Source organism: Palaemon carinicauda, chromosome 5, assembly GCF_036898095.1.
Source record: "Palaemon carinicauda isolate YSFRI2023 chromosome 5, ASM3689809v2, whole genome shotgun sequence".
NCBI classification, from domain to species: Eukaryota; Metazoa; Arthropoda; class Malacostraca; order Decapoda; family Palaemonidae; genus Palaemon; species Palaemon carinicauda.
In genome coordinates this window covers 104,488,472-104,507,568 of record NC_090729.1, presented here as the reverse complement: position 1 = coordinate 104,507,568, position 19,097 = coordinate 104,488,472, and the positions used below count along the sequence as shown (strand labels likewise).

Here is a 19,097-nt window from a genome sequence, read left to right as displayed (position 1 = left end):
TATATCCGACAACTGGCTAAAACTCTGCAACCAATGGAATTGTTGAACGTTTTCCTAGTACCCTCAAAGCAGCTTTGATGTCCTGCTGCAATAACTAACTGGTTTACTCAGCTTCCCTGGGTCCTCCTGGGACTAAGGACCACTCCTAAGGACGCCCTGGATGGCTCGGCCGCTGAAATTAGAGTATGGCAACCCATTGGACATCCCTGCTGAAATTTTTCCGTCTGCAATCTACTTCGATAATCTCCAGTGCCTACATCATGTGTTAAAATTTACTTCTTCCAGACATACCGAAAGATTTACACCCCGCGACACGTCTTCCTGCGCAAAGACACTAGCAGGCCAGAGCTGACGGCCCCTTACACGGGACCTTTCCTTGTGATCCATTGCACACCTAAGGGTTTCTTAAACTGATCACCTAAAACCTGCTTATCTCCTACAAGATAACCCGCCTACAGTTCGCCTCTCTAAAGCAGGGTGCCCTATTTCACAAGTATGTCTTTTTTAGGGGGGAGCCATGTCCTCCATGTGTCTCATACATGCTCATAAAATGTAATGCTATTGCTTTTTTATCTCTCACTCTCTCCTGTACTGATAACATAACCATTGATCGAGTAATTTCTTCGAGGGGTGTATTTCAAATTAGATTTCCCTCAGCTACCTGAGAATCACATGGATTCCTATGAACCTTGACTTCTACCAATAGTTTAGTAGCTTGATTAATTGTGAAGTTAGATTGAGATGACAGTACATTGATAAATGGTCATTCATGTACATTGTCATTAGAGGGAGCCTATTTCATTTAGGTTAAACCGTCATCACTTCATTTTTTTTATTAACTTTCTAGTCGACATAATGCCCCCCCCCCCCCCCCCACCCTTTCATCTAGGTGTATCAAGTTTAACCATCTCCGTGTCTTTGGTTATCTTATCAGTTGCTAGTACGTCAAATGTGTTCTGCGCATTACAGGGATTTTTTGCTTGATCTTATAATTTTGGGTAGTACTGTTATTATCTCTTAGATAATGTTTTACATTGCATGCCTTTAAAAACTGTTTAGGAATACAGCAAAAGTATAAGAGCACAATTTTAAATTTGCAGGCTATTATTTTAACATGGCAAGGCTGTAGGAATAAAATTTTCTAGATGTTTTGATTTTGAAGGACTTGATGGTGATTTTAGTAGTTTTCAGGATTCTGAAACTTAGCATCATCTGAAGAATAATAATTTCTAGGGTTATTTGTTGAATAAGGGGGATTAGATACCACACTAGCATATGATGATCTATTAAATGAAGTTTTTTTCCAGGCTGAACTCAAAGTAATATGATCATTATTGGCAGTTTCAATAATGGCTTGTTCCAGGTTGTATTTAGGACAATGTTTTCTGTTAGGACACTGAGCTCCCTTATTTGTCTGCTTATATCTGCTCATATATTGTACAGAGGTCATGGAATTTGGAGCAGTTAAAACACATTTTCGTCATTGGTGGATTTAACATTGAGATGGCCATAATCATAACTATAACACTGCATTGGTCATTGATGAAATATATTTACGGAAATGTTTCAGTCAGATTTGTATGTGGTCCAGAAAAAAAATGAAGAAAATACAATTAGAATAGCAATGTTCATTCCCTTCAGTTTTCTTACTTTATATAATTCCTTTAGCATAGTAATAATTTTCGTGAAGGAATACTCTTTCGATAATATCTGAAGATATTAAGCAGAACTGCTTGGGTCTCTTTGCCAGCCTTAATTAGCAATCATTGACCATTTTGTTTCAGGTTACCTTAGGGAATCTTGGAGACTTTCTTTTCTAGGCACTCGTAGCCCTTGATTATGTTATAACACCCTTCCTTGTATGATGTGACATACCAAATTGGTTTAGGTATAATTCTAGGGGACATTTCCTGAACATAAATAATCCAAAGCAGTGCATTAGGAATATGATCAAACTCAGAATTGATAATAATTTTGATACTGTGCATTTTCACATGACCGTAAGAATTAGAAAATTAGCCATCCTTAACACTGGAAAAAACAATTTTAGCTTTGAAGGAATCATTAAAAGTAATGTAAATATACAAATTTTGCTCATCTTTTGAGAGCATTGACTTCATTCTTTCAATTTTTCCAAAAGGTTTGAAAAGACTGAATAACTGTTCATAATTAATATTGCGAATGGATGAATGAATAATTTGGAGTTCTCTGGCATCCTGACATCAGTCATTGACACTGATATCGTTTATTATGAATAAGGATTAAAAGAATATTCAATTAAAACCAGAAAAATATGTTATAAAAGTTAAATAGCATTAAGAACACCTGCTTCTGATAAAAATTTAAAAATACCAAAAGCATTGTACGACACATCATGTCCAAGGATCTTCGCAAGGATGAACGTGCCATCCTCACCCCGAGCATCGAACAGATATCTTATTTCTTTCTGTGCTTTAAGTGGGGCATTCAATCAACAAATGCCTCACTGTCAAGAGTATCAAACAGTCGGTGCAATATGGTTGGTGTTGGCAAGCCAGCAGAAACTTGTGTGTCATCCGAGTGTGACCAATGCGGGGACGACAAATAGTAGTCTCCCATCCCATTATACCTCCTAGGGGATATAACAATCACAATTTCTCTCATCTTATTTTCGGTTAAACTATCCCAATGCTTTTGCCAATTGTAATAAAAAGAATTCTTAATTGCAGGTAAAAAAAAATCATTACAGAAAATGGGATACCTTCTTGGAAGCAACTCGGCTGCAGCACTCTTTGCCAGTTAATCTGCCTCTTCATTTCCAGACACACCAACGTATACTGGAACCCAGCAAAATCAAACTTTTATACCTTTAGGCCAATAATTAAAAGCCACTCTAAAATCTTTAAAACTAAAGGGTTACTAGAATTAAAACCTTCTAAAGCTTGAAGGACACTTCTTGAATCACTATAAATGGTAAAATCGCCCTCCTCTTTTAACGCTATTTTCTTAATAGCGGTTAGTGTGCCATATAATTCAGCAGTAAATATGGAAGATATTGGAGATAGTGCACCGTTAAAAGAACTACTATATACTCCAAATCCAACGCAGGCATCAGATTTGGAGCCATCAGTATATATAAAAGTTGATTCCCAATATTAATCAACATGTTCTATAAAAAGAGACCTAGCTTCTAATTCAGTCATATTTTTTCAACACCAATAAAATATTTACAAATAGATATCTCTGATAATTTCAACGGTGGGTTGATGATATCTTCAATGGAAGCACCTTACCTCTAAAACTGCAAGCAATTCCTGCACAATACTAAACTCTTAAATTTTAATATTTACAGTCGGATATTTTATCCCCCTGGCATCATGGAGAAGATGGAATAAATGGATCCAGTGTACGAATACTGGAGGTTCAATGAATGAATGAATGAATGATTTGAAGTTCTCTGGCATCCTGACATCGAAGGTCATTGACACCAATATCGTTTATCATAAATAAAGTTTAAAAGAATATTCAATTAAAACCAGAAAAATAAGTGTTAAAAAAGTTAAATAGCATTAAGAAGACCTGCTTCTGATAAAATTTAAAAATACCACTAGCATTGTATGACACATCATATCCAAGGATCTTGGCAAGGATGAACCTGCCATCTATCGAACATCTTTTGTAAGTCCATGTGTGCTACACAGATCTATCCCCTCCCCACTTTCAACCTTCTCGCTCATTTCATAAATACTTGATTCCTGCATCCTCTTCCTTGGCTAAACTAACCTGTTACCATAAACAAGGCAAGTAGGTTACCATAAACAAGGCAAGTAGGAGTGACTACTAGAGATCCAAGAAAGCATTTTTACACAACATATACAATGCTTATAAGCATAAAATCATACACAATACTGAAGTGGAAGGACGTTGTATTGCTTGAAATCGGACTCAACTTCAATAATATCGGGAAAGTAACCCTCTACCTTACTTTCAGGTTTCTGCAGTAGGAGCAGTAGGAGCAGTAGGAGCAAAGGCTCCTACTGCTTAATCACAGTTTCATTAAAATCCTTATCTAAGAGGTTTGATTTCTGCCTGTGTTTGAGAATATATTTTCAATAACTCATTCCATAGTCTTTAAAAATCATAACTGCAACATAGTTTTGTGAATTTTTTCTTGACACACCTATACTTCCCCCATTTTGCATAGATTTCCTTATTCCTTGAACTAGGACCACCTCCCCATTCATCCTACTCTGAAAGACATTTCTTTGAGTAATGCCCATTGCTACACCTACAGAAGATCTTCAGTTTCTTTGTCATGAACTCTGTACTGTGGTCCCTTCCCTCACTTAACTCTTTGAGATCAACATCATTGCCATCAAAACCCGTGGCTTTGTCTAAAAAAAAAAAAATGTTTTCAACCACAAGTTCTGACTTTTAAGCACCACCCTGGTGCAGAGGATGGCCACACCCTCTTTAATGAAAATTTTATTATTTTAGAGGACACTTCTCTCCAAGCTTTATCTTTGGAAAATAAACAGTGGAAAATATTGAAATTGTTCTTTCAGAACTGAAAATTAACCCCCCCCCAAAGGGAGGACTTTGACAGTTCTTGAAGATTGCCTTGATGTTGAATGTCTTCAATTTTCGAAATCCATGCTGCCCTATCGGCTGGGGTGATGTAGGCAGAAGTTTATCGGCTTTGAAGGCAAACTCCTACAGCAACTATTCTTTGGGTGCGGAAGGGAAGCAGGTGTAATGTCCATGAGGGAGATATTACTTTTGAATCGACTTCAGTAATATTAAAATATCCAGTGCTACAGGAATGCTATGTTTTCCCTTTAGGATGTACACAAGAAACTTTTATTTTTCCAAAAAGTTGTTTCCTGAAGAGGCCTGAATTAATTTATTTATTTCATCTAACCTTCCTTTAGACAAAATTTAAGCCCCGTACACACTATGATTCATGTATCAGCCTCATGATGCAGGAATGGTGTTGAAAAAAATTACTAGCGGCCACACTGTTTTCATGCACTAGCTGCCTAGATGCAGTTCAGCTGTCATTGAGAGAGGATGTATGCCGATGACTTACTCTACCAAGAAACTCTACTGTTATTATTAATAAAATTATTACAATTACTATGATTAAAATTATTTACAAAATAAGATGAAATGTTGGTCCTTGTCACTCAATGGGAGACAGCAAGATAGCAGCATGAGATGAGTGGGCGTCCTACCGCTTAGAAAGCTAACGCAACACTGAGCAATGCATCAGAAATTGGGCTGAACCATCAACACGCTGGCAGTGCAGTTACGTGCTGAAAAAGCAGTTTTTCAACGCATCCATTCAATATTGCACGCATCATGAATCATAGTGTGTACTGGGCCTACTTAATAGATAATTCAAATCAATTCCAACACAAGGTACGGTTGAAAAAAAACTATGACATGACCTCATTCCACAAGATATTCCAACTACAGAGGAATTGGTTAACATTTAGACAATATAGGAAAGGCTAGAAGATAGTTTTGGTATGAAATCTACTTAAAATTTAGGTCATAAAATACAATACATAATTCTTAATCATGTTCTAAATTTTATACAATCAATGGCATTAAAAGCGAAAAATACATTTAGTGTACCATATCTATAAGGATAAATTTTATCACTATTCCAGCTATGGCATTACTGTGACTTGGAGGGTCGGCAGGCTTCTTTCCTCTGCCCCAACGGAACCATCTTTAATCAAGCATTTTTTGTATGTGACTGGTGGTATAATTTTGACTGCCCATCAGCTCCATACCTGTACTCAATGAATGAAAGGATCTTCACTATCCCAGAGACAGAGGAAACAGCTCCACATCGAACACTCACCCCAGAAATACTCGACACTATATTTCCATGAAGAAAAAAAGTAGCGCTAAAATCTAATGACATTTATCAGTGGTAAGTAAATTAGGTAACATTTATCATAACCATAATTTCACATCAAGCTGAAATTACTCTAGTTAAAATGTATTTCAGACAAATTTTTTTTTTACCTCTGTTAATTAACTGAAGATGGGGATTTTGATAAAGTTAAATTATTCTTCAGCTGATGTTACTAGATGGTAAAATAGTAAAAATACTTTATCAAGCTGCATCATTATATCAAGACTGGAAGTTATAATTACTATACGCATATGTAAAATTTTGACAAAAGTGTTCAGTTTGGGATGGTTCGTTATCTTATCTATATGGATCAACTTCCCTCGCCATTCCACATCCCAAAATAGATGAATCAGCAGACCAAATCTAATCACCACCATCTCGAATTTTTATGATATTTAGTTTGATGAAATTCAGTCTTGCTACTAAAATACATTTTCACTCTTTAACTATGCACTCATCTTTTAATCTGTCAAAAAAAAAAATTAAGCAAGACCAACATGCACAAAATTCATCAAATTCAAAGGAGCTATATTATATGACAACAATGTTGAAGAATATAAGAATGGGACTTCTGCCTGATGATGACAACAACGAAGAAAAAGTTTAGTTATCAAATAGAAACAGAAAAATACACCAAGAAAGTCAAGTGTTCCGTAGGTTAAATATTGGAATTATCCATAATTAGGCCACTGGTAGAGAAACTTTGCCATCACAGTTCCACCATGGATAACATGATAACTATTCAAAGGCTCAACTTATAACATTTCTTCAGCTATTTGAAAAAAAAAATGCAGAAAATAACTGCCATACTGCTGAGGTGTTGGTGAAATTTATGGGAATTATGTCCCCAAGAGCGACATTTTCACTCTGACTACAATTTCATAAACTGCACCTTGAAGACATACCATATAATCTTTTAGCACAAATTTACTTCCGTGGTAATGATTGGGTAGAACACAAAAAAAGATTAAAGTTACTATTATTATTATCATTATTATTATTATTATTATTATCATTATTTAGTAATGCCTAAGTTGTAAGTCTACATTTTATTTGTAACTGATAACATGAATTATAAACTGTATAAAAGTTGTAACATTTACAATTCTTTATGTGGCTCTTGAATTGTATTGAGCCATTAAACTAAAATTTGAATAAAAATAAAATCAGTTTACTAACAACGACTTTACATGTTTTTCATCGTATTTCTAACCAACAGCTACCACTAGAATTACATGTTGGTCACATGAATCGCAAGATTTGCTTGATTCGGATGTCTTCCGATTCTTGGGATGTCACAATATTTCAAGAAAACTATAAGGTAAACTGAGCAAGGAATGTTAAGAACATATGTATGAAATCAGTTTAAGGCATCTTTCAGTAGTAAGACGGGACCTTAGACAGGTATGTCATAATGGATGGCTAGCTGTCTCCAGCACAGCAACTAAATAATTAAGAAAAAAATAATGATAAATTTCACAAATGGAGAAGAAAAGGAAATCAACAACAAACCACAACAACCGTCCTAAATTTCTGTAGATGATCCTAGTAAAAAGGACTTGGTTTTTTGCTTCAAATAGGTTTCAAAGGCTGAAAAAAAAAATTTAATCATGGTTACATCTTTCCCGTATAACTGCACGTCTGGATTGCCTAAACATAGGTGGTGGGCTAGAGATTCAATTGTATGGAATGGCTTCATTGCATTTTGCAAAAACTTATGTAAATTGTCAAGCTTTCTGGGAAGAAAGGGCATAAATATACTTCCCTATACATACAATATCAGGATGAGTTATGGATAGTTATGAACATAAAGAAATATTCTATTCTCATTCTAAAGTTTAAATAAAATATCAATTGAAAACTTGTTTCATAGAATCCAAGATCAAAAACTAGGTCAATGCAAGTCATTAACTGTATCCATAGAACTTGTTTTATAATATGCTTGTTATTTCCTAAAAAACAACATCGATTGTGTGCTATCAATTAAGTAATAAACTCGAGGTTGCTGTCTATAATGTAGTTGGCACAGTTATCTGTGATAATTTGCTGTAGCTTTTCCAAGAGCTTAAACATTCACAGGCAAAATGAGTTATTTAGAAGGGTAAAGAGACCAAAAACGTGAAAATTTTATGGATGGTAAAAATTATTTCTAAAACTACACATGCCTCAAAAAAAGCATGATCTGCTATGAAATCATATCATGAAAAATCCAGCAATAAAGAGAAGTGTCCACAGGATGTTGGTCATTTAAATGTTAAAGCCACAAAGACAATTCACTTGGAACAAAGCCTGGAACTTTCTCAGGGCCTGATGATGACAAGCAAGTTGGATTAAGGACTCGGGTTTGTATGACTGGGAAAAATACAAATTCCTTTAAAGTTTTGTGATTTGTTCCTACACAAATACAAACCATTGTCCTTTACTATAGGCCACTCTTCCTTAAGTGGGGGGAAGTTCTCTTTTCCAACCGACTTGAAGCTTAGCCTGGGAACCCAAAGCTTGAGGATCTCAGATAAGAGACTAAAGGTTCCTTACATCTCATGAACTACTGCAGGAGTCCAAACAGGTTTCACAGCACTGCCAAGCAATGGGTTTGAAGATGTTGCAACTTGAAGACTTCTCATGATTATGGGTTTCCCTGGCTACACAATACTTTTCTTCATAAGAATCGTGGGGAAAAGATTCTCCTGTGCTTGAGCACGGAATAGCTACGAGCAATCTGGGCTTACCTGGTAGAGATCAAATTCAGCTGAGGTCTTCCAAGGCTGTACCCCAAGGAAAGAGAAGATTGAAAAAAAAGAAAAGGCCAGTCATTCTTCACTTTCATCCAAGTCTTAGACACCTCAGCCCTAGACTCGCAGTTACTGGTTCTGTGAAAAGGTAGCTTATACTACCTGCCGAGCAGCTACAAAAGGCCCTAGCGTAAAAGTGTCTTGGGACCTGTGGGCTACATCACGCAGGTATGATGGTTCTACACCCCTGATTGGAGAACCTGTATCACTGAGAAATTCCTCTTGAATGCTAGAGAGGTACTGATGCCTCTCACATCATGATCCTTCTGCAGATGATGATGATGTTCAGGAGACGTTCAGATTATTTCCTTTAACTAAAGATTATATTCTTAAAACTTTCTTTTCGGTTCTTCCTGTGCTTACGAAAACATTTTGTAGCTTAGGTCTTGTGGTACTAGCGCGTTTCAGATAGCAGTTTAGCTCTCACAAGACACAAAAGCTAGTCAGGGTCATCGGTTATGTCCCTAAGACTTATAAATTGGAAAGACAGAAATCCCGAATGAAGATCTCCGTTGCTACTGGTTGACACAAAGACCACTCTGAGCCAATTACTTGGGTTTTTGTGCTCAACTTGTCAGGTATGATTTTCCTTTCCTCAGGAATGAAACAGGCTGAAAGCGTAATCATGTTGTTCTCAGCCCACTTGAGAGTCCACACTGCCAGATACCATAGTTGCAAACACAGTACCTCCTTGTTTGTTGATTTAGGGGACTATGGAATCTATTCTCATCTCCAAGTCATTTATCTGATATAGCATTCTTCCTCCATCCAGAAGCCAAATATCATGTGACTAATTAAGTGGGCTCCCAACCCTTTCTGGAAGCGTCCAAGAAGAGAAAAAAACTCTGGAGAAGGCAAGAAGAGCAGGCAATCTTGTAAAAAGTTCCCATTCTCAAATACACCATCTGAGGTTCCTCGTGGATTCTTCTATTTTTACAGGGAAGAATGGGCAGTCAAGATGTTGTGTCCATACTGACCTTACCTTCCATTTGAGATCCTATCTGACTCCTGCCACTAGCGAGCTGAGAGAATCAATTGTTGCAGAATAGGAATAGCTGACTGTATTGCACGTGTTTCATACATGCTCGTACACTGTAACGGTTTTGCCTTTTCTTTTTTTTTCTCTCTCACTCACTCTCCCCTGCACTGATAATAGAAACCTGCTTAAGCTTGCTTTGACATTTTTTGTACCGTTTGAATTTTGTTCTTCTTGCTCTCAACTGTCTGTAAATAAGGTTGTTGTCTCATTGAATAAACTCTGTTGCATTCATCTCGCCTCTCCCTTATTACCCAACAGCCCACCGATTGTGCAAGGTAGCTATTAGGAAATAACAGAGAGGCGAGATGAATGCAAAAAATTCAAACAGTAAAATACGTGCAATAGCAAATATAAACAGATTTCTCTTATTAGTGATGGAAAGAGCAAGAGATAAAAAAATAGCAATACCATTAGTGTATGAGCGTGTATGAAACACATGCAGTACATGTCTTATGGAAACAAGCCTTTCTCAAAACAGAAAAACTCTTCCTAGAACAGTGTTGATGTCCATCACCAGACAGACTATCTTCAGCATCGGTGACAAGAGAGAACCCTGACTTGAAAGCAAAGAACTTACTCTCCTAATTCTGCCAGAATTGATCAATTATCAAGATAGTAGATCGGGCCCAGTGGCGTAAGACCACAATGTGATTAACTAAAAGACACTCATGGGAACATGGGGTGCTGTGAACAGTCACAACCAAAGGACTTTGAACTGAGAGACCTTGCCCACTATTACTACCTGAAGGTACTTCCAGGAGGAAGGATGAACTGGGACATGGAATAACCATCTTTCAGATCCAGGGCAACCATGAAGTCCTGCAGTCTTGTCGCTAGTATGACCGTGACAGCCGACTCCATCCTGAAGGGTGTTTGGGGGATGAAGTTGTTGAGAGCTGAGGTCGATGACCAGTTTCCGAACTACAAAGCCTTCATTACAAGTATAAGTAGACAGAAGAGGCCTGGAGAGGGGTCGTTAACATCTTGAAGTGGACCCTTCGAAAGCATGCTTTGCACTTCCTTATGCAGGGCAAAGTCTTTTGCTGACCTCTGATGATATAATGATGATGTTGCTAGGGGAGTGATTGATTGACTTAAAGTTTTCTGGCATCCTGACATCCAAGGTCCTTGATGCTGATATCATATATTGTAAATGAAAAATAAAAGAACATTTAATTAAAACCATAAGAGCGAAGATGTCATTTTAAAAGTTAAATATCTTTAAGAAGACCTGCTTCTGAAATTAAAACTAAAAATACCACTAGCATAGTAGGACAAATCATGTCCAAGAATATTAGCAAGGATGAACCTGCCATCCTCACCTCAAGCCTCAAACAGATATATATTTCTCTCATTACTATATGTGGGGCATTCGGTTAACTGTTAATGGTACCAAACAGTTGTAGCAATATGGTTGATGTTGGCCACCCAGCAAAAACTCATGTGTCATAAGAGTGTGACCAATGCGGAGACGACAAAGAGTAGTCTCCCACTTTCGAGGCATCCCGTTATACCTCCAAGGGGATATAACAAAACTAATTTCTCTCATTTTATTTTCAACTAAACTATCTCAATGCTATTGCCAATTATTATAAATAAAATTCTTAATTGTAGGTAAAAAACCATTACTGGGAATGGGATACCCTCTTGGTAGCAACTGAGCTGCAGCATTCTTTGCCCGCAAATCCACCTTCTCATTTCCAGACACACTTACGTGTGCCGGAACCCAGTAAAACCAAACTATTATACCTTTCAGGCCAATAATCAAAAGCCACTCTAAAATCTTTAAAACTAAAGTATTATTAGAATTAAAAACTTATAGCTTGTAGGACACTTCTTGCATCGCTAAAACAGGTAAAATGGCCTTCATCTTCTAACGCTATTTTCTCAATATAGTTCGGTAGTAAATATACCATATGCTAGAGGAAGTGCATCTCTATAAATAAAAGCACTACTATATACTCTAAATCCAATGTCAGTATCAGATTTGGAGCTATCAGTACATATAAAAGTTGATTCCCTGTGTTCTTCAACATGTTCCATAAAGAGCAACCTGGCTTCTAAGTCAGTCATGTTCTTTTTTAAACCAATAAATAATTTACAAAAAGATACATTCGGTAATTTCCGTGGAGGAGTTGATGATATCCTACATGGGAGCACTTTACTTCTACCTATATCTAGACTGTCTAATTTAAATGTTTTTACCCGGAAACCATAAGGCTGAGGATATTTTCAGTGAAACTCAAAATATCTATAATGCCTTACAAGGTTTGCAGTCTGACAAGCTGAAGATTCAGGGAGTCATTACAACCTAAACAAATACCAAACAAAAGAAGACATCCAATAAAGGTCTAAAGGTAACTCTCCAGCATCAACAAGGAGCCTTGGGATAGACAAAGTTCTAAAGGCTCCTGTAGACAATCTGATGCAAGCATGGTATATAGAATCTAAAACTTTTAATAGGCTTAGGTTATATTTCACACCCATAAACACTTTTTGAAAAAATCAAGGCCTTGTATAATTTTAAAGTGTTTTGCGGTCTGCTCCCCCACGATGTATTGGACAAAACTTTTAAAAGATTCAGAGCCTCAGGGCACTTAACTTTCAAGGCTTTCGAGTGGGGAACCCAAGTAAGCCTACAATAAAAAAATGAACAGTGGAAACCTGGCTTCAATTACACACAGGATCCGTTGACCTTTGATGTATATATCCAGGTCTAGATATACTCCCCGAATAAAACAGAAATGGGCAACAACAGTTTTACTTGTCAAAAACTTAAATCCATTTATATGAGCTCACTGGATAATTTTGTCAAATGTGAGTTGTAGTTTTCTCTCAACTATTGCCATTCTAGCTCCAGCAAATGATATGGAGAGATCATCCAAAAATAAAGTTGAGAGAATATCCAGGGGAATGACTAGGGATATCCCATTAATTGCTAGTGCAGATAGGGTTACACTCAGCACACTACCTGAGGAACTTCCTGAGGAAGTTTTCTCCACTATCACTTGAAAAAATCTGTGAAAGAAATGATTGAGCTGCAGTTCAAACACCTAGCCTTAACTATACACTTCCATATTAAGTTTTGGAGCAAATGCTACACATTTTCTTTTCTTTTTTTACAAACTTATGAAGGGTGTCCAAATTTAGAACAGTTGAAACACTGCAGTGGCTTTTGATTGAAAGGTTGAACTCTAATCCTTACATTTTCAATAACAATATGGGAAGGTACATTACCATCCTGTTAAGTAAGCACAATCATCCATGTTCCAGGAACTTTATGAACCCTCCATACTGTTAGTGGACACATTGTCAGTATCTCTTCTTCTGTAAATTCATATAGGTCTTTATTGAAAACTACTCCCCTTCAATAACTAAAATTTAGATGAGGTTTGACATCTAATTTGATATCGCCATTACTTGTTTTTAGATTAGATAATATAAGAGACTGTGTGGATGATTTGGCATGGATGAGGATATTTTTTCCAAAGTGTGACATATCACCTGGAGCAATGGTTCCTATTTTTTTTTTCTATATGAATTTACAAATTTTAAAGTAATTCGCTGTACTCCCTTTAGGCTCTATAACAAGCCACACAGGTGGCTTTGACTTTCTTTGAGAGGGTTTGTCTATATCTTTTTCACACCAGTCGGAAGGCCTGTAAACATCCAAGTCTGTTAGTACCTTATCACACAAAGCACCGTTATCAATGAAATTATTAATTTTAACATGCATAATATTACTTATGGTATTAAATGCTTCGTCAGGACAATTACTAGATACCTGTGAATGCCATTTATCACCTTGAAGTTTCATTCTTATCTCCAATATCATTCCATAAGTCGTAAATGCTTTATATAGCTCATAATAATTAGTATTTATTGGGATTTGGTTAACATGAAGGATTTGCAGTTTCCTTGTCACCCGAATTACCTGTTTCTTGAGCATCCGTAAAATGGTCCTTTTCAGTTTCCAGGTCGTCAACAGAGGGGTTGGTATCGAAGAAGCAAGATGGGTTATCCACCTCTTATCGGAGGATGTAAGCTGGACGTCCTAGCCCATGTAGCTCAATATGAGAAGAGGCTTCAGCGGGGATCAGTAATCTATTAGAGAGGGGCTGCCACTCTTTAGGTGGGCGTAGTTAGCCCGCCTTTCCCAACGACGACTCTAATGCCTGGCGTCACCCATTACCCCCAAATATAGACGAATTGCAGCCGGATCAGTGGAGCCCGACTCTTAACAGACTAACTCTGCACCCAATGGAGTCTGCCAGAGGGTGATGGCGTCTAAATTTGTACAGTTTGAGATGGTAAGCCATCAATTCCACCCTGCGCCAAATCCAAAGAAGCTGTCAAATCAAAGTCAAACAAGCCAAGTCATCAACAAGTTCATGCCCAAGAGGAAGAGATGGGAGCATAAAAAAAATTACCAAAAGAAAGAGAGAAAAGGCTGACTAATTTAGTTGGATCAACAATTGGGCACCAAGGTCCAGTAGTTGCCAGGGGTTGAATTAGAGGGGAGGGCTGAAGAATGGAATTATACGGACCTGAACACCTGGAGTGTCCATCTTTTTGATCCGTGAAAATATCATCTCCTCCAATACGCCTGTAGGCATCCCACACCGACAGTTGGTAGCCTGGTTTAGTAAAAATTCCCACCTCCCCAGTCCTTGTGAGGACTATGTCCTTGAAGGCGTGGTCTTTGCCTGGGTCAGCAAGATCATCAGTGTCTGCCAAGGAGGCGACTGTGCCAGACCAGCAGTCATTCCAGGAAGCTGAGTTTATTGTTGCCATGGTCGTGACCTGCATGCCCGACGCCTCCACCACCAAGAAAGAAACTGGAACCATTGCCAATTGACCCGAAGAGCAGCCCAAAGTCAATGATTCCACTGCTGAATCAAGAGGAAGAGGAGATTGATTGCTTTGAAGTTCTCTGGCATCCTGACATCGATGGTCATTGACGCCGATATCGTTTATTATAAATAAAGATTAAAAGAATATTCAATTAAAACCAGAGGGGTAAACATGTTACAAAAGTTAAACAGCATTAAGAAGACCTGCTTCTGATATAAATTCAAAAATGCCACTAGAAGTAAATATGTTACAAAAGTTAAATAGCACTAAGAACACCTGCTTCTGATATAAATTTAAAAATGCCACTAGCGCATTGTAAGACACATCATGTCCCAGGATCTTTGCAAGGATAAACCTGCCATCTTCACCACGAGCCTCAAACAGATATCTATTTCATTCAGTGCTATAAGTGGGGCATTCAAGTTAACAAATGGCTCAATGTCAAGGGTATCAAACAGTTGTCGCAATATGAGCTGTGTTGGCCAGCCAGCAGAAACTCGTGTGTTATCCGAGTGTGACCAATGCGGAGATGACAAAGAGTAGTCTCCCATTTTCGGGGCATCCCATTATACCTCCAAGGGGATATACCAATCGATATTTCTCTCATTTTATTTTCGCTTAAACTATCTTAATTGCTGGTAAAAAAAAACATTACAAAAAATGGGAGACCTTCTTGGTAGCAACTCAGCTGCATGCATTATTTGCCAACAAATCTGCCTCTTCATTTCCAGACACAACTACGTGTGCCGGAACCCAGCAAAATCGAACTTTTATACCTTTTAGGCCAATAATTAAAAGCCACTCGAAATCTTTAAAACTAAAGGGTTACTAGAATTAAAACCTTCTAAAGCGTGAAGGACACTTCTTGAATCACTATAAATGGTAAAATTGCCCTCCTTTTTAACACTATTTTCTCAATAGCGGTTAGTATGCCATATAATTCAGCAAAGTATGTTAGATATTAGAAGAAGTGAACCTCTACAGTTAAAAGAACTACTATATACTCCAAATTCAATGCCAGCATCAGATTTGGAGCCATCGGTATATACAAAAGTTGATACCTATGTTCTTCAACATGTTCCATAAAAAGTGACCAAGCTTCTAATTCAGTCATGTTTATTTTTAACACCAATAAAATATTTATAGAAAGATATCTCTGGTTATTTTCACGGAGGGGTTGATGGTATCTTAAATGGAAGTACCTTACCTCTAATTCTATCAAGACTGTTTTACTCGAAAGCCATAAGGTTGAGGAGATTTTGGGTGCAACTCAAAGTATGTTGAGTTGGCTTACAAAGCTTGCAGTCTGAAAAGCTAAAGGGTTGGGGAGTCGTCGTAACCTAAACCAATACCGAATAATGGAAGACATGCGTTAATGGTCTTAGAGGTAACTCTCCAGCATCAACAAGGAGACTTGGGATAGGTGAGGTTCTAAATGCTTCTGTAGACAATCTTATACCAGCATGATGTATTGAATCTAATATCTTTAATTGGCTTGGAGTGGCTGAGGAGTATATATCACACCCTTTACAAACTTTGGAAAAAAATAAGGCCCTGTATAATCTTAAAATAGTTTCAGAGCTTCAAGGCCTTCAAGTGTGGAACCCATGTCAACCTACAATCGAAAATCAATACTAAAAATTTAGCTTCACCTACACATGGGATCCGTTAACCTTTCTTGTACTGTATATATCAGGGTCTGGATGTACTCCCCGGATACAACAAAAATGTACAATAGTAGTTTTGCTTGTTGAAAACTTAAACCCATTCATAACAGCCCACTGAATAATTTTATCCATTGTGAGTTGTAGTTTTCTCTCAACCATTGACATTCTAGCTCCAACAAATGATATGGAGAGATTATCCAAAAATGACTGAGGATATCCTATTAATTGCTAGTACAAACAGGGTTACAATCAGCACACTACCCTGAGGAGCTCCATCTTCCTGACATTTACTCTGATAGAATTTCCCCCACTCTCACTTGAAAAACTATGTGAAAGAAATGATTGGATAAATAGTGGTAGCTCTCCCCTTAATCATAATTCATGAATGCTTTTTTAGGATACCATATCTCAAAGTAGTATCATATGCCTTTTCAAGGTCAAAAAAGACTGTCACATGGTGCTGTTTGGAAGCAAAGGCTTCACAAATAGAAGACTCAAGTCGTATCAACACATCAATAGTAGAGTCCATTTTTCTGAATCCACATTGAACGGGTGATAAAATACCCTTCTTTTTAAGGTACCACATCAGACTTGCATTGACCATCTTCTCCATGATTTTACATAAACAAGATATCAATGCAATAGGTCGATAGTTTGCTACTAAAAACTTGTTCTTACCAGGTTTTAAAATGGCTAAAATAATGGCTAGTTCCCAAACACTTGGGTAACTATGATCATGCCATAGTCTATTAATGATGCTTAAAATAAATAACTTTGTATTAAAATGTACGTTTAATCATTGCATATGGAATTCCATCGGGTCCAGGGGCTGTATCGTTGCAATGAGCAAGTGCGGAATCAAATTCTCTTTCAGTGAAAGGAGAATCATACGACTCTTCCCTTCCCGTTGCAAAATTTGAAATGTTCTTTTCTTCAATGCTCCTATACTGTTGACCAGGATCTCCTTCACACTTGCATGATACATTTGAAAAATGATCATCCAGGGCAACGCTAACATCATTTGCTTCAGTTACATATTGACTATTCACCTTCAACACTGGTGGTGGGTTTGGGGTGAAATTGCCAGCTATCTTTTTTACTTTCTTCCACACAGAAGATGGTGGTGTTCTACTGTTAATGGAGGAAACAAAAGACATCCATGACTAGCGCCTAGCTTCTTTCATGGCAAGATGGAACTGTGCTCTACATTTCTTGTGTATAATTAAATTCTCATCAGTTCGGCATCTAGGCAATCGTGTAAAGAGATCTTCTTGTGGCTCTGTGCAGGGCAGTTAGTTCTGAAGACCACCAGGGGACTGGTTGTCCTTTGAATAACCCTATTGTTTTGGGAATTGAATTGAATGCTGCTGTATAGAGAGTTCCATTCAGTAAGTCTATGGCATCATCAATATTTTCAACCTGTTATGCATCCCCCTCAATTTTGCTTAGCTCGCAAAATTTATCCCAGTCCCCCTTGTCAAGATTCCATCGTGGTGATCTCATGGACCCTTATTGGTGTTTATAATGATTGGTGCATGATCACTAGTATGCCAATCATCTAATGTCCTCCAATCGGAATCGAGAAGGCAATTAAAGCTTATGATTGATAGGTCCAAGGTCTATAGATTCAGGAGGTCTTCTCAACCCCGACCAAAAATAAGACTCTTCTGCGCAGATACAGACTGTGACGTAGGCAGTACCTGTAAGGTGCGGCCAAGCTCTATAGACTATTTCCACCCAAGCATACCAATGGTAGATCACCCCTTGACTGGGAAGTTGTTTACAAGCAAACGTGGTGTACACCTCCGCCTTGCTGATTAAAGCTGTTTTATATATAACAAAATGCCCAGTAATTGTGCAGTTTTCGGATGCTTTTCATATAGAGGAAAAAGTAAGGATCTCACTTTTCATAAATTCCCTAAGGACATCATTACAAGGAAAACCTGGATTCAGCTGTGCAAACGAGAAGATCTTATTAATGGGGAAAACGCTCAGATATGTAGTAAACACTTTGAAGCTGATACATTTGAAAGGAATTTGATGTATGAATTGCTGAATCAACCTGTGCCTCGCTCTCTCATCAGAATAAAGAAAGGATCTGTACCGACAATGCATTTACCTACAACTGGACATTCACATGCATCACAAGGTAAGAAACCAGTATCGTGTATTGTTGGTTAAACATTAAGATATAAATGACGCTGTAATCAACTTACATAGATTATAATTATTGTATATCCTCTTTATTATTCATCAGTAATCTGGACATTGTGGAATCAGTTGTTTTCCTCATACATAGTTGAAATTTTTTTTTTTTATTCCATTTCGCTGTGAAAAAGTACCATTCATAAATTTTAGTTCAGATTTTTACATATTCAATAATGTCAGAAAATTCTAATCGCATTGTTCTCTAAACAAGTCCATTTTTTTTAATATTTCAATTTTAATTATAATCAGATACGTCCAGGATGGTAAAAGCCGAAAAAAAAGAGGACAAAATCGACTTGTAGATGAAATCCTTAGTCAAGAGCACGACGAAACAGGGAAGATTTTTGTACAAAAGGTCAAATCGGTGCCCACGATTGAAGATTTGCCACATATAATTGAGCAACTGGAGAAGGAGAGAGATGATATCAAACGGAAGTGGGAAGAATATGAGGTAAAGTGGAAATGTGAAAAAGAGCAGTGGGAAGTTAAAAAAAAGCTGTTTACTACTGGAAGGGCTAAATGGGAAAATGAAAAAGCTAAATGGTTGGATAATAAGGTCAAGTGGGAAAAAGAAAAGGAAAACTGGGAAAAAGAGAAAATAGCGATGTACGTTAAGTTTAATAAGATGT

General features: G+C 37.4%; 2 protein-coding genes across 2 annotated transcripts in view; one reads left to right on the top strand and one right to left on the bottom strand.

Annotated features, from left to right (window-relative positions):
• LOC137640497 (uncharacterized) overlaps positions 1–7,058 on the top strand; it is a 108,461-nt gene extending 101,403 nt beyond the window's left edge. The window contains exon 5 of the mRNA XM_068373030.1: positions 5,655–7,058. Coding sequence (XP_068229131.1) covers positions 5,655–5,882 — 228 coding nt within the window. The 3' untranslated portion in view covers positions 5,883–7,058. The remainder of the gene's footprint in view (positions 1–5,654) is intronic.
• LOC137641382 (RING finger protein 17-like) overlaps positions 1–19,097 on the bottom strand; it is a 1,982,860-nt gene that overhangs the window by 1,211,570 nt on the left and 752,193 nt on the right. The gene's annotated exons all lie outside the window — the stretch shown is intronic.